Below are 16,306 nucleotides of genomic sequence, written 5' to 3'. Positions count from 1 at the left end.
TCATTACTGCATTGAGATTGTTCAATTACCTACGGAATTTCATTGGTTACGGTATAAGATTAGTCCACAAACATAGTCACAGGACCTCGTTTTCTAGTAAGCTACAATTGAATTACAGTTCGTTTAATACTGCAATTGCTTTCTCTACCCCGGGGACATGTAACTCACCAGAAAATAATCGATGTTTTAAAACTAAAAATACATCAAATGATTCAACCAAAAAAATAAATAAAAACCATTGAACGTTATAACAGGCTACTAGTTTTAAACGTGATCCACATAGCGAATTCACAAAATGGTTTCTGATTTAATACAGCAGGATTAAGAAACAATTACTGCAGTATCTACATACAAATCATGAATTTAATTTTCGTTCATCTTTTCATACGTTTAAATACGAATCATGCTGTAGGCTCTCTCAGTAGGTTCTAGACTGACGTGTTTCCAATACTATTTAACAAATCAATTGTTTTGGCGCATGGCGTTGTATTTCTTAACGTAATACTTGGGGTTTTTTTTTTAGACAAAAGTCGTAACGTCAAATGGTGGACAAAAATAATGAAAAACATTAACTACAGACTTGGGGGCAAGTCTATATCTCTATGTAAAATATATAATATTACTATACTATACTGTAATAATTATCTATTATCATCATTTTTAATACTTTTTTTTTAGCAATAATGTTTACAATTTTTATCACGTTCATATTATTAACCATTTATCAGCAACATGTTATATATTATTACCATTGTCAATATTATAAATTATCATTAAAAACATAATATTTTATCATTGTCAGTTGCCACAAACAATACTTTTTTTATCAATAGGAACAGTAGACTGTCATTGTAATGCATACATTGTCACTATCGTTATCAGATATAAGATATTACCACATTACATTATTGTCATTTACATTGACAAAACATGTGTACAATTTTAATAAAGTACACTGAGGCATATATATCATTTTCCTCACAATTGTAGGAAGACGTTTGGCATGGAGGACCCTAGACTAGACCTGCCCCAAGTCTGTATTTGTTGTCTTTTTTTAAATTTATTTGTATTTATTTCGATTTTGTAAGGAGTATCCAAGCTCAAGTAGTATACGCATGAAACGCCATATGTGCCAAAAAATATTTATCTTTTTACTAATATTAAGACAAAACTCCGTCTGGAATTCAGACTAGGAGGACCCCTTCGCAAACAAGCATCTTAGTTTAAAGGGTTATGTTAAATGTTGTTAATTGTAATGCTAAATTTTTATTTTTGCCCATATTTGGTTATCCGCACTTGGCGGATAACCCCTTGTTATTGTCAGGATCTTTTTTTTTTTTTTTTTTTTTTTTTTTTTTTTTTTCTATGTTATTCTTCTTTCTTTCCCAAAATTTTGTGTCACGTGTATCTCAAATTCTGATCAACATTACATCGTATAACTTTGTCAGAAGATTTACCTCTATCTGTAGAAGTGCAGGACAGCTCGTTTTTTTTCTTTAGAGTCGCGCAGCGTAAGCTACGCGCGATTTTATGAATTTCGCGTATTTAACATAGACTAAAAACCAAAAATCATTTTGTAATGACACTTGGTGAACATTTAAGTCATATCAAGGGCAAACTTTCTATGGATTAAAAATGGCATGTTTGACATAAAGTTACGCGCGCACGCGCGTTTAAAATTTCAAATTGCGAAATATCCATTTCTAATCAACTTTCTACGCGTTTCAGGGCATTTTGAGCATTTCAAAAATTCCCACGCGTGCGCATTTTTTTTACGCGCGCGTGCGCACATAGCGCAAAAACATGTTTTTTTTGCTTGATTTTTGTTTTTTCAGCTTTTTCTAGTAAATTTACCAATTTTCAATCAATTTCGACTTAAAATCACGTCATACGAGCACGTAGAATTGAACAATTTGCGCGCGTTTTTGAAGAAAAAGTAGAAAAATTCGTCAAAATTATGCCTTTTTTAAAACAGTCATAGATTGTAAACTACGAGGTGAACTTCTTTTAAATTACACATTCTGGAAGTTGATGAGTTGTAGATATCGAATCATGCATCGATATGGCTAACAGGACATAGTGACGTCATCGTATGGCCACTCAAATATAAAATATAGGATTTTTGTCTCTTTCGTCATAGCTCATCACATTTAATAGAGGGCATCTTCACTTATCCCAATTCCATTTCCCCCCATTTTTTTATATTGTCTATGTCAATCAATTATCTTTCGCATGATATACCGTTTTTAAAATTGTGATGACGTCATCATGTCCAAAAGCGTCAATAACTTGGGCCACTTATTTTCACATATTCTTCACTGTATGTAGTACGTATACAATATATAGTGTATACTGTGTATACTTAGACGTGACGTAAAATAGAGAGCGCACTAACATTTTTTCAATGGCATAATGTTTTTCTCTGCGCAATATTCTAACGTATGACGTGAACGTGGCTTTTGCTCTGCGGATAACCTAACTCGTCCGTAGTGACGAGTTCAAATCTAGTTTAATTATTGTAATTGTACTATGGCAAAGCAATATTAAATCATTAGTATAATAATCTACTAAACTAACCTGTATCCGGAAAGTCTTTGAATAAATTTTCTGGACATGGTTGTGAGTAAGTTCCTGGTGGTCCAGACTCCCAAAATAAGTTCCCATCATCATAAGCGGCACACAAGATTTCTATGAAATTAAACGATATATTTATTTATTGTATTTCAGACTATTCTTTATAAGGCATGCCTACACATCATTATTGTTTATGAAAAAAAAAAACCGTTATACAGTAGGTGTGATTTCCCCCTAACAGGACACGGTTATTAAACATCTGATAGATTGCTATATACATCTGTATTCCCTAAATAATAGACCCTAGAAAACACTCTAACTAACCTCTATTAAAATAAACTATTCAGCAAAAGAATTGTCTTTATAAAGCATAATTCATAAACTGGGCGCCCTCTATCGGATTTTAAGAGAAAATCTTCTGAAGATTAAATTTCACGCGGGAAGCAAAAAGGTATTATGGCGTCATTTAATTTCTGTTGTAACACATTCTTAAATAAAAAGCATTGTATGTATACGTAGTGATAAACCAAGAAAAATGATTAAACTATAACTGATAATAGACGTTACACAACACATATAGGCCTAATACTTCATGCCTAATTACGTTAATATAAAGTATTATTTTACTTATGATTTTGTATTAACATGATTAAAAAAAATAAATATACCCCAGGATATGAACAACCTTTCACGACGATGTTAATTTAAAAGATTGAAGAGAAAAACCTGAGCACTTTCTTTACGGTTATTATGTCCATGTAATGTCACCTTTCTCGTGTAAATTACCCCAGTAAATAGCCATTTCCATAAGAAATACGAGTTATAAATAATCTTGTTCACATAGTTTATCATAAAACATACTAAAAATATCACTCCCAATGTCCATGTATTCATTCATTTTATTGACATTGAACCCTTTAAACAAAAATAGTCACACAAGGACAAAGCATTCGCACGATGATTAAAGTGGTGGCTAATTGAAGAATTCAATGCAATTTACTTTAATTTCAGAGATTGGAAATTCAAAAGTTGTCGTGGTTGTCTTTTTATCAATCATCCGCATTTTTTTTCAATAGAAAAGAAAGCATTTAATAGACATGAAGCAATTATAAAATGATTTTCCAAACTATTATTATTCATCATATTGCAATCATTATCACAATGCACATGAATGAAAGTCACCAATCGTCCAATTCAATATACAACAGTCCTGATTTATTACTTAAGTAGCTGAAAATGTATTGAATACCAAATTATGTATTTATGTGCACAATAATAAAACATGAACATGCGTATCTTGGAGGGAATGGTTTAACGTGGCATTGTAGCCTACGGTACGGGGTACACCGGTACGGGGTACACCGGTACGAGGCACACCGGTACGGGGTAACGATGGTTATTTCGTTTGAAGGTTATAGTCTTTCTTAATTTGAAATATCTAAAGAATATAGGTCTCTAATTAAGTCTCAGAATTCCTGGTTCATAAAGTGTAGTCACAGATAATGTTTATCAATAATGTGTTGTTTTTTTTTTATTTGGAAAAATGTACAGTGCGAATCCACTGTTTTGTAACTATTTTATTTGCTTTGCTTATCATACAGGTTATTATTCTATTAATTCGAGGAGTTCAGTTTTAAATAACAAATAATTTAATATAATGTAATGTAATATAAGGTTGATTCTAATAATAAATAAGGCGAATTACAGGTAAATTGACAATCTAGTGGGTTGGGTGCAGAGAGATTCTACATCAATTTTACATTACATAACATTTACATTATAGCTCAGTTGACAATTGAAAATACTTAAAACCCCCCATAATAATATATACATACATTTGCATAAATTTACATATTCTCGAATCACTTGAATCAAACTAAACGTAATGGTGCATTTAAAGTTTTGCACTTAACTGTAACTGGCATACTGCAGGATACAAACAAGATAGTAGTACAATATTTCCAATCAATACTCGCACAATACAATGTGTGTCAACTTAAATGAAAATGAATCAATAGAACATGTTGAACAACATCAAAGGAAGAGTTTAGTGAAAAGGGTATTATGTGTCTTGTCAAGTGTATGATGCACTTTAACAATATTGTTTGTTTCGTGCTTTTGTATCCGCTATCATATATCTGTTAGTAATTGTGACACACAGGTCATATTTCCACATAACGAATCGTAGATTCTATTAATTGATCTGTTATGATATGTTGTTTGTATACCGACGCCGAGATATTGATTAATATTGGATATGGTTGTAAAGCCAACAAGAAGAGTTACAGACCCGTACAAAATGATAATTATACATTTAATATTATCATCGGCCGAACATCCTAGTGCAATTTCGGATCCTAATATATAAATACAGTAGGCCTACTGTAATATTATCATCATTAATATAGCATAATCTTACAGAAAAAAGACAAAAAATTACAGTATATAAAGTGATCATAATGACATTTATTATTTACACGATTATGCTCTCCATAGGAATAATTGCATGTATGATGTCTTTATCAACACCGTTGGAGACAATGAACAAAATTGAATCATTAGTATGCATACAGTAGAATGGACAGCATTCAAGGGATTTGTCATCGTCTTATTTACATATTTATTAGGATAATTCATCATTTAACATTCTACAGGTGTAGATATATCTCCAGATTTTGCTGACGTTGTTACCTTGATTAACAAACATTACAGAAGAGTCCTGATATTAATGCTCCTAACAATATTATGTCACCTCCATAATCAACAGGATCCATCATGAAATGTCATTTGTAAGTCATTATCCCTCTGTTACCAACGTCATCATGATACATAAGTCCCCCCACACTCACCCATCCCCCCACACACCCACTACTAGGAATGTTCTGCTCTTAAACATTAATCTTATTGCATTTAACCAGCTATATCGGAGGTAATACAGGCTGAGGCGTCTTTACAGTTCTGCATTCAATTTAAACATGAGCTGATTATTTTCTACAAACTTATTATTCTGAAGGTTTCTTTACACACCACATTCAATCAAATGATCGCAAAGATGTGTAACGTAATATTTAATAGCATTTATTTTTTATATACTTTAGGCCTACTGTATGTTATTTTATTGGAACTTTCTTTAAAACTGTTTTGTAAAAAAAAAAAGTTGTCGAACATTCGTATATTAAAGTGTAATTCTTATTCCGATTAGCTATAATTTATTAATTGGGAGTCATGTTGATATCAAACATAGACCTATATTTGAATTCATTAATCAATTGAGAAAAGAATAATAAAAGAAAGAATAATGAAAATAAGCTTAATAAAGGAGATAGTAGGACACATAGCAATTGATATCTGGCACTAGGTGACGTAACTAAATATAACAACAACATTTAGACGAGGAAGACAACAGTTAGAGAGATGACATATATTGAACGTTGAACTGGTCGATAGCTTCAAAGAAGAGGAATTGGAAAATAATTTGGTTATAGTACATCAACTATGACGGTGCTGGTAGTGGTGGTGGGGATGACTATAACGATTTGGTTGACATTACTTCTAGTTGGTTTGCTAACATTTTATTGCTTTCGTCGTCACTTCAAATCAGCACCATAGCGCTGTATAAAGTAGTCTTGATGGCCGAGCTTACCAAAGCCAATAAGCCATAAATCCTCTGCTGGTTCACATAACTTACTTTTTCTCGCATTTCCCCTTTTTAGGAAAAAAAAAACTCCTTGTAAACATTCTGGCGTTGGGCCTACAACTCCTACTTACGCGTTTTTCATGTACTTTGTTTCATACCGAAGAAGACCGACCGTAATGTACACAAGTCATGTCTATCGATGGGTTTGTTTGTATGATGTCGTGAAACAAACTATTTCCGTTATGTTACATTCCATTTCCTAGTCTCATATTTAGTTGTAAACTATGTTTGAACTGTTCATGTGTTTGCAAACGCGACGGTTGAGACAAACTATTTGATGGTGTTTATGGCAAAATACACGTTCCTTGAATTGAATTCGTAGAATTGAATTGTGAATGAATGTTCTTCTCTATTAAATCTATAAATACGTGATTGCAATATGCTTTCCGGTTGCTGAGAATAATATTATTACCTGGTTTAAAAATAAATTAATCGATTTGTGTGTTTTTTATTCATTCATTCATAATCTTTTTACAACTGAAGTTTTACAAATTGTAATAGAAAATGAGTAGCCTATGTGTAAGGCAAGATTACAGTATGTCCACAGCGGACATAACACAACTCAACTCAACTACGTGTTTATCGTATTTTCCGTTGAGAGTTGCGTTCAGTTGCTCGGAACGCTCACCGGTACCATGAATATGTCGACACGGTTTATTTCAGTTCCGTGTCGACATACTAACTTTAATTAAGGCGCATTCGCAAATAAAGTGTTACAAATATTACAATAGTCTACCCTTTAAATATATTGAATGGTATAGAACTAAAGTCTTTTAAATGTAAACATTACTTTTTAATCGCGCTTTAAACATCAATTGTTTTATTTGAAACTTTCAGCGGCTAAACAAGTGATCTATTGTTAGAATGCAGTTTAGGTCTACACAATGTTGATTGATGACAAATCTTGATAATATTGATTATTCTGCTAAACAGCCTCTACTATTAATTTCTGACAATCGATAAGTATAGATATTAATATATCATTAGTATGTATTGATTGTCAGAAATTAATAGAAGAGGTTGTTTACAAAAAAGGGGCTAAATTGTCAACATTCAAAATAAAATATAATAACGCCTTACACATTTTTAATATTTGACGTACGTACCCACTTGATAATTTGATCACCAAATAGGCCTATAAGATAATTTAATCAAGGTTTGTCATGTTCTCTAGACATGCGCGTAATGTTAATAACTACTTCGGCGCCAACTTATGCAATTATATATTGCTTTTACATAGATGACAGCCTTTTATTATGATTAGATTAAAATTTCTTTTCCTATCATAAGACATAATATAGTGAATGTACAGTAGACCTAACACATTTTACATCAATAATGGCAAGGATTCTCTACAGAGAAGTACCAAACAACGGATAAGAAATTAAATTACAAACTAAAAATAAAAATAAAACAAATGAAATGAAAGTGAATCCGTTGTGATTCGTGAAACAATTTAGCAGAATGTCACGTGATACTTAGAATACAGTCGAGACCAACTTAAAAGTTCTATACGCCATTACAAAATATGTCAATAGTATAAATCATGTAGTTGTCTGGTATACGACATTTACGGGTTTAGCAATCATCGGCTATTGTTACGGAAAATGTTTGAATCACAAATTGCGAATTGCTATAAACAAAATACGGACAAGATTCGAATCCCAGTTTCAAACATAAAATCTCAGACATACTGTTATACTTGCCTCAGCGAAAGAATAGTAAGAAAAACCAAAATATAAAACTCACCGACAGATGTGTTGACCGGCATAATGTTCGTTTCATTATCCAGAGACACTGTAATATTGTTTTCCAAAGCCTGCAGAAATAATATAATATAACATATCCTTATTACGAATAATACATTTGACCAAACACGGGCTTAAGCATAATGAAAAACATCGCAGTGCAGGATATATCATTCACTAAAATATTAGAGTAACTAGAGTTGATCTTTCATGTATACGTCCACGCGACGTGCTGTAGATTTCCAGAATGCTGTAACTATAGCAATCTCATCATATTCGTTTTGCAGACGACTATCCACTGTAGCCAATCACGATCGAGAATTCAACATCTAACCAATGACGGCAGCCAAAATAGACAATAATCAATAGTGTCAACAATGATATGTGGGAGATTTTTTTAATTCATCTTCAGCCTCTCCCCCACACTTCTATTCCTCCTAAAAATAGTACTATTGGATTATGTCATACAAAGTAGATGGATATAATAACGTAGTTATTCAACACACATTTATAAATAGATTTATTGTGTTTTTTTCCTCTTAGATAATAACAATATTTTTCCCTCAAGAACTAAGATGGTTTCAATGGTTTAAATTCTTGGTATATACATTATTAAACCGATGTCTATACTTACTATATTTAGTTTATTTTCCTTTTATATTGAACATTTTAATGTCAACTCAATAGGGTAAGTTTATGTTTTATAGTTTAACCGCGACTCTCTGTATGTGTATACGTCATCATGCCAAGTTCCTACATAATTTTTACCCTAACCATAACCATGGAGGAAAAATAAAATTTATTTTTTGCTCTATGCCATAACACAGACCAAAATGCAATATCTGATACGATGTGGCGAACATTACTACACGCTGTATCATAGAACTTTCCAAGATACTGATCAAAGAAAGATGATAACCAACTATACGGTATGACCAACTGTCATCATATCATCATAGCATTTTGTCAAGTTATAGTACATTTCTGAATATCAGTGTCATACACATTTCTATTCCTTTCACGTTCAATGCAGTCTTTATCGAAGATAAGTCCATACTATCTCGAAAATAAGCCCTATTGCTATATTTCGAAATGGGCTTTTTTCCCGAGATTACGGTACTTAATTGGCAAACCTTCTTTCGCGGTTTTACGGTATATGGCGTCAAATGCGATCTGGCACTATCTATTGGATATGATATTGGATCGACTTACTTTATTTTTACGAAATTATTTTAAATCATTTAGTTATAATTATCATAACAGTTTTATTACTTTATTTATCATTGTCATTAGTAATTTAAACGGTACGTAAGTAAATGGATTGTTTACGAAAGAACATATAATGTTTAAATAATAATTATAACCATTATGCCGCAAACTTAATTATGTTGTTCGGAAGCCGTGACTGGATGTATCAAACGTGATGTGATTAATATTGGTCACATTTTTATTCTAGGTTTAGATTGAAATTAATGCGTCGGGGTCATATTAAGTAGGCTAAATCGGTGCTTAAACTATACCCTTCGTTAGATATAATTTGCAAAACAATTTAAAAATAACATTTTGGTTGTTATAATAATGTAAATAGTATTACACTTCAATACTAATAATGTATAAGTGATATATTTCTGCATTACACAGATCAAGGTTACGGTACAATGTTGTGGTTTATGTATTTTTATTATTTAAATAATTACATTATATAATGCGTCAGCGAGCGTAAAGAGACATATTATACACACCTTTAAACACGTATAACACGTCCGCGTTCATCAGGTTGAACATCTCCATCGCAAATGGAATACAAAATATTCCATTGCACATTTATCGCAGTAACTACATTTTTCTAGTTAACCTTGTAAATTGTTGATATATAAAACTGTTTGTATTACTATTATTTTAATATACAATGAATTTTATTTATTTATTTATTTAATTTATTTTATTTTAACCATATTTAATGAGGGTGATCCATCCAGCATTTGCTGATCATTTGGGACCCTCAGAACAGATACAATATACAAAATACAGCAAAAAAAAAAAAAATATATATATATATATAATTAATTACATAAGACTGAAAATCTTGCCTAAAATCAAACGTTATTGCATTTAAATAGGTAGTTATTAATGCAGTAACTGCAGTAAGATTATTGTTGATATCTAATGGTATATGAAAAGTAGCATGATGGTCAGCTGATTTATTTAAGTTACAGCAATTTACTTTGAGTGAGTTTCCATTTTCCAGCATTTTTCATGCATTGTACATTTTATTGTCATTAAGGTGGTCTAATAAATAAATAGGCTAAATGAATCGTATCGAATCTGATTTCGACAATAAATGGACCGATTAGGTCACCGGGTTTATCTCAGCATGAATAGTTGTATGTTAGTATGAATTATGAGCATAAACAATGTTACAGGTTGAAATTATTAATTCATATTTGATCAAAATCAATTTAATTAACAGCATAAAAGAAAAGATTACACTAGAAATTAATTATTGATAGACAACCTGTTCTCGGTTACACTGAATTGTTTAGTATAATGGGCTTGACGGTGAAGATTTATAAAGTCAATAACAATGTAATTTCCAGAAAAAATATACTGAAAGGAGGCTAAACTATGTAGGCCTAACAAATTGAACCTAATGAACACGAGAGCATAAACGAAAGATCTTCAAACGGAAAGTACGTGCTCAACCTCACAAACGCAATGGAAGAATTTAGGCGACGCATGCGCACAGCTTACGGTGACGTTGTCATCACTCTTCGGTTCACAAAGTGCAACAATAATTGTATAAACAAAAATAGATAAGATATGCAAGAGATATAAATCTATTTTGATAATTTGTTACGCTTCGATGAGCTGTTTTTAATGTTTTTGTTTATTAAAATAAACTATAAGTATACACATAAACAACGTTTGATTGGCTGTTTTTGTTTATTAACATAAACAACGCACACGCATAAACAACGTTTTAATTTTGCGCTCTTCTAAGAATTATTGATAAAGGTATAGACACAATCTGCGGGCTTTTGTGACGAAATTACAACTGTTGACGAACTACGTTCCGTTTCTTGTGATGCGGGACGATAGTGACACGCAATAAACACAGTTTAATCTCATGGGGCAAAAATTAATGATATATAATAAAAAATGAAGATATATGTTGCATACAGTTATTAGCAGTAATGTGTTCAAATGTTTCAAAATAGATACAATGGTTCAGGTTATAAGGCCTTGCTTAGATACTGTATTGATTCATTGCTTTTGTCATCATATTGGGGACTAGAATAATAACAACTACGTATAGGCCTACAGTTATCAAAATTCTATTTAAACTGTTTCCTAATCTTTTTACCAATGACGAAAGGCTAGAAGGACGTATGGGCAGCGCAAGAAAGTTGACCAAAACCAGCGACAGTTCATTTGTTGAATTACTTGCGTTACAATATAATTATTTTACGTTGCGTCCAAGTGGAACGCAATGATACATTTGTAGACGTAATATAGAACGATTCTTAATCCGTGTTTACCAATGACGTAAAACAAGGACGTAAGGGTAACGCAAGCGAGTTGACCAATAATAAGCGATTGTTCGATTAATCCATCTCATCATGATTGGTTGAATTACTTGCGTTGCAATATAATTGCTTTATATTGCATCCTAGTGGAACAAAAGAATACATTTTTAGACGTAGTAGTATTTCCACGATTTCCACCTGACGTAAACGCAACGCTAGTGATTTGATCAATCACACAAGCTACAGTTTGGATGATGCATCGCGTCGTAAAAGGTCAATCTCGTTGTGCGCTTACGTCATCGCACTGCGTTCAAGTGTAAACTAAGATTTATTTTATTTAAAAATAATTATAATATATATATATATATATATATATATTATAATATTTATTATTACTATGATAATGAAATATTAATAATACTTATAATAATGCTGGTGATGATGATGCTGGTGATAATGATGGTAATGATGATGATGATGATAATAATGATAATGCTGATGATGGTGATAATGATGATAATGATGATGATAATAATGATAATGTTGATGATGCTGGTAATGATGATGATGATGATGATGATGATAATGCTGATGATGGTGATGATGATAATGCTGATGATGGTGATGATGATGATGATTATGCTGATGAGGGTGATGATAATGATGCTGGTGATGCTCGTGATGATGATGATTATGATGATTATGATGATGATGGTGATGATGATAATGATGCTGGTGATGATGATGATTATGATGATGATTATGATGATGATGCTGGTGATGATGATTATGACGGTGATGATGATGGTGATGCTAACTTAAGTAAGCTATTTATGGTTAGGCATGGCGATGGAACGGGATTGTATATATTCCTGCAAAATGTGTAAATACTAACTATATACAGCTGTCATTTGGTACTCTGAATGACATTTATGCCAATTAATTTTATTGAATGAGTGTCTCGTCATAAATTGATTTTTTTTTTCATACGTGGCAATGCGGTAGGAACATAGTGGTTAGAATATAGCATTAATAAGACAATGTATTGATTCTTTAATCGATACATATGTATTAAAAATATACATAACGTTAGTTTAACAAACGCTACTATTATAATCGATATTTAGGCCTGGATTTCAACAACATTGTTATAGTATCCGATTATACCGTTATAAATACTTTTATTCCGGAGGTGGCCACTATCGATTAATCGAAATATTGATGTAATTACGCGCTAAAGGTGTACTGTATAGGCATATGAATACAAATGTATTGAAAATGTATATTAATAGAATCGGATTGTTCTTTTGTGGAAACAAACGTATAGGTGTACGTACTTTTATAGGCCTTGAAACGAATTAATATGGAACATTTTTGCATACTATTAATAGACATGCTTTGTAAGTAGGCTATATCTCACGAAATTTGTTTTAAACATACATTTAGGCCTACCGTGATCTGTTTTTATTAGTTATGTCATAATTATACGTTAGTCGGTTTTCTGTACATTCTGAACATTCAATAAAGCATATTACATGATTGCATAACATGTGACGCATGTATGCTTAGAAAATCGTGGAATTTAATTAATGATTTTTACTTGCATTGTTTTTCCTTCTTTGTATTTTATTTGAATACATTTTGAATGTATGGATACATGTTTGTTGTATTTTCCTAAGCATAACCTTATATCATACTAGTTATTGGTAATCTGACAATGTATAGGCCTACTATACATTGCATGATACTGCATTGCAATTCAGGTATTTTAAAATAGAATGGTTTTAAATAAAAACTACACTGGAAAACATTATCTGTAATTGAAGTCTGTACTTATTTAACTACAGTTTGATGATTTGTTTCTCAGAAAATGTTAATTAGTAGGCCTATAATAATAATATTTCTTCAAGAAAATCTAATAATCAACATGAGGAATTAGTTGCAGAGCAGATTTGAGATCAATTCATCGTACTTTAATGAGAATATGGTTCAAATTTCATCAATGGAATGAACGTAAATAATTGACATTGTAATTGATACAAAGATTTTGCTAGAGACTATACATTTGGTCAGTGCGAAGCTCCAGTTTGCTGTTACACTGCGTAGTGTCATTTCGTTTTCTATACGCGCCACCAGACTAGGAACAGTTGATGAGTAAAAAAATCATTCTGGAACGCTCAGAAACCATTATGCAGAATGACTTACAAAAAACTAGGCGCGCAGTCACGTTCAGCGAAGGTGCGCCGTGAAATCGAAAGATAAAGCTATTATGTTATGTTATGCAGAATGTTAATGAATTAACTGTGACAGTATTGGGCCTGATCTTTGCCTATTTTCTACTACGAAAATATAAAGCTTCATTCTATTTGCGCATGCGCAGATATAATATTCAACTGCGGGAGAAAAAAAATATCCTACTGCACCAATCATGAGAAGTGATTTCTCTTACAGATTTTCCGATTGATGTAATAAAATATTATATCTGAAATTCATGCCTGTACCCGAGCTTTACATCCTCTGAAAATAGGCATTGACTAAATTAAAGTATTAAAATGGAAAATATTAAATCATTCGAACATAATACTGTACTGTTATCATGGTACAGCATCCCATCACATAGGCATAAGTCATTAGCCACAAGAGGAATAGATTAGCTGATACCCAGCGGACAAAACAGGTTTTGCAATATTAGAACGAATTAAAAAGTAATCAAATTCTTATAACACGATGAGCAGAGTTCATCCACACGCACACATTGCTAGAAATTACATTCAATCATAGTCACATTGATATTCTTCTATAGTTTTTCAAAATAATGACAATATAAAATTCATTTAATAAAAAATGACAGTTTATGAAAACATTGAGCCATGAAGGAATGGTGGGAAGATTGGAAGAACAAACAAACATTAAAGCGTCTATAATTTGGAAAACCGACGTTGAATTATATACGCGGAGCTGTCTATACATAAAATGTTTATCGCGCATGCGTCCTAGTGAGAAGCTTTACAAGTAATAATGACAATTATGTCTTTTGAATATCCTTGTTCGATTTCTTCGTGTTTGACCACTGTCATATGTTTCTAACCGTGTAAACGAATATGAATTGTCGTAGAACGCGGTAATGTCTGAAAATAGCGACAAATACGGTACCCCACCTATAAAAAATAATAGAATTCACATAAACTGTAAATCAAATCAACTATCGTAGGGCTGAATGAAAATCACTCTAAAAATAGAAATGTTTATTTATTGTTTACATTATAGAATGAATTATAATACGTATCTGGGTAGTACCCATTCTTCATTTCTGATAGTCCCACTGATATCATTGAATTTTAAGGCCATCATTGTTGAAGTAAATGAAGTATGAAAGGATTTAATGCAGTTTACTTACTTCGCATGAGAATAACGAACGGCGTAATACATCAACCTTTTCAACGGAGAATTTGTTTAATTTGTTTATGTTAACATTATACAACTCGCATTAAAAACATACCAGTGGATAACTAGAGGCAAACATTAGTTTCAATAAATGGGGTAAAACATGACATTTTATAATTGCATAAATAGCTGAAATAAAAGGTTATAGCAGAAGAAACACAATATGCATTGATATTTGATATTCATTTATTAAAGGTATGCTCTTCTTTGACATCTTCTGAAATGCCAATTCGAAATTAAATCCTGTTAATTTGTGTTAATTAATTCGTATAAGTTACAATACTCATGGAATTGACCAAGTAGTATAGTGTTCCAACTGTATCTGTGGAAATTTAGTTTTCTCATGTCTGTGCTGGATGTCTTCAGTGAGAAAATTTTTTAAAGAAATATTATTTTATAGTAATATTCATTTATCTATGCAGACTAGTGTGATATCTCTGATTGTCAATAAAGAACAATAACATTATACGTCACTCTTGTCATTTAAATGTCTATTGTCAAACACGGGTTTCATTCTCTTACATTACATATCCATTTTTAAATGATAAATCTATAGACCGAACAGTTTTACATGTACGTAAATTAAAAGTTACAAGTTTTGATTTTACAACAGACTAACTGTCTGGAGAATGGTTTACATTTTAATTTATAAAAAAAATTCAATATATGCCTAACCAGTGCAAATGAACCAACGTGCATTTCAGTTTGCAATAGCAACTGGTTTGATGTATGCCTGTTTGTTCTGTATTAATAACAAATGTTTCTAAACGAAAACACATTAAAAGTGATACACAATTATAGTCAAGCTTTAAATCTATCAATTTATTGAAAACCATACCACGAAGACCAGTAGGGTAGCTTATTTTAAATCTCCCTGCTTTTTAGTTAACAGTTTTGCTAATGTGATACAATTTTCCAACTTACTTCGACTTATTTATTACGGAGTACCATTACGTGGAATGTCTATCTTTTCTTTACATCCATGTTTTTGTAAAACGAAATATACCACAGTAGTTTACAGAGTGCCTACCCAATTCGTTTACGGAGTGCCAACCCCAGTACGTTACATAATACCACCCCAGTACGTCACAGAATACCTACCCCAGTACGTAAGGAATACAGTTTACGAAATACCGTTTACCTACCTACCACTTTTGCGGAATACCCAAGTATGTTACAGAATACATATTCCCAGTACATTACAGACCACTCCATTACGTTTACGGAGTACCTCCTCCTGTATACATTTACGGAATGCCTACCACAGTACGTTTGCGGAATGCCTACTCCTGTACGTTTACGGAATACTATACCCA

The 16,306-nt window shown here is 31.9% G+C and overlaps 1 protein-coding gene across 1 annotated transcript in view; it reads right to left on the bottom strand.

The window, feature by feature from the left end:
- LOC140057445 (secretin receptor-like) overlaps positions 1-16,306 on the bottom strand; it is an 82,291-nt gene that overhangs the window by 17,614 nt on the left and 48,371 nt on the right. Inside the window, exons 3-4 of the mRNA XM_072103112.1 lie at positions 8,021-8,090; positions 2,578-2,688 (exon numbers count right to left, since the gene is read on the bottom strand). Coding sequence (XP_071959213.1) covers positions 2,578-2,688; positions 8,021-8,090 — 181 coding nt within the window. The remainder of the gene's footprint in view (positions 1-2,577; positions 2,689-8,020; positions 8,091-16,306) is intronic.

Source organism: Antedon mediterranea, chromosome 1 (genome assembly GCF_964355755.1).
Source record: "Antedon mediterranea chromosome 1, ecAntMedi1.1, whole genome shotgun sequence".
NCBI classification, from domain to species: domain Eukaryota; kingdom Metazoa; phylum Echinodermata; class Crinoidea; order Comatulida; family Antedonidae; genus Antedon; species Antedon mediterranea.
The sequence above is the reverse complement of the archived record's forward strand: the minus strand, read 5'-3'. Positions and strand labels throughout refer to the sequence as shown.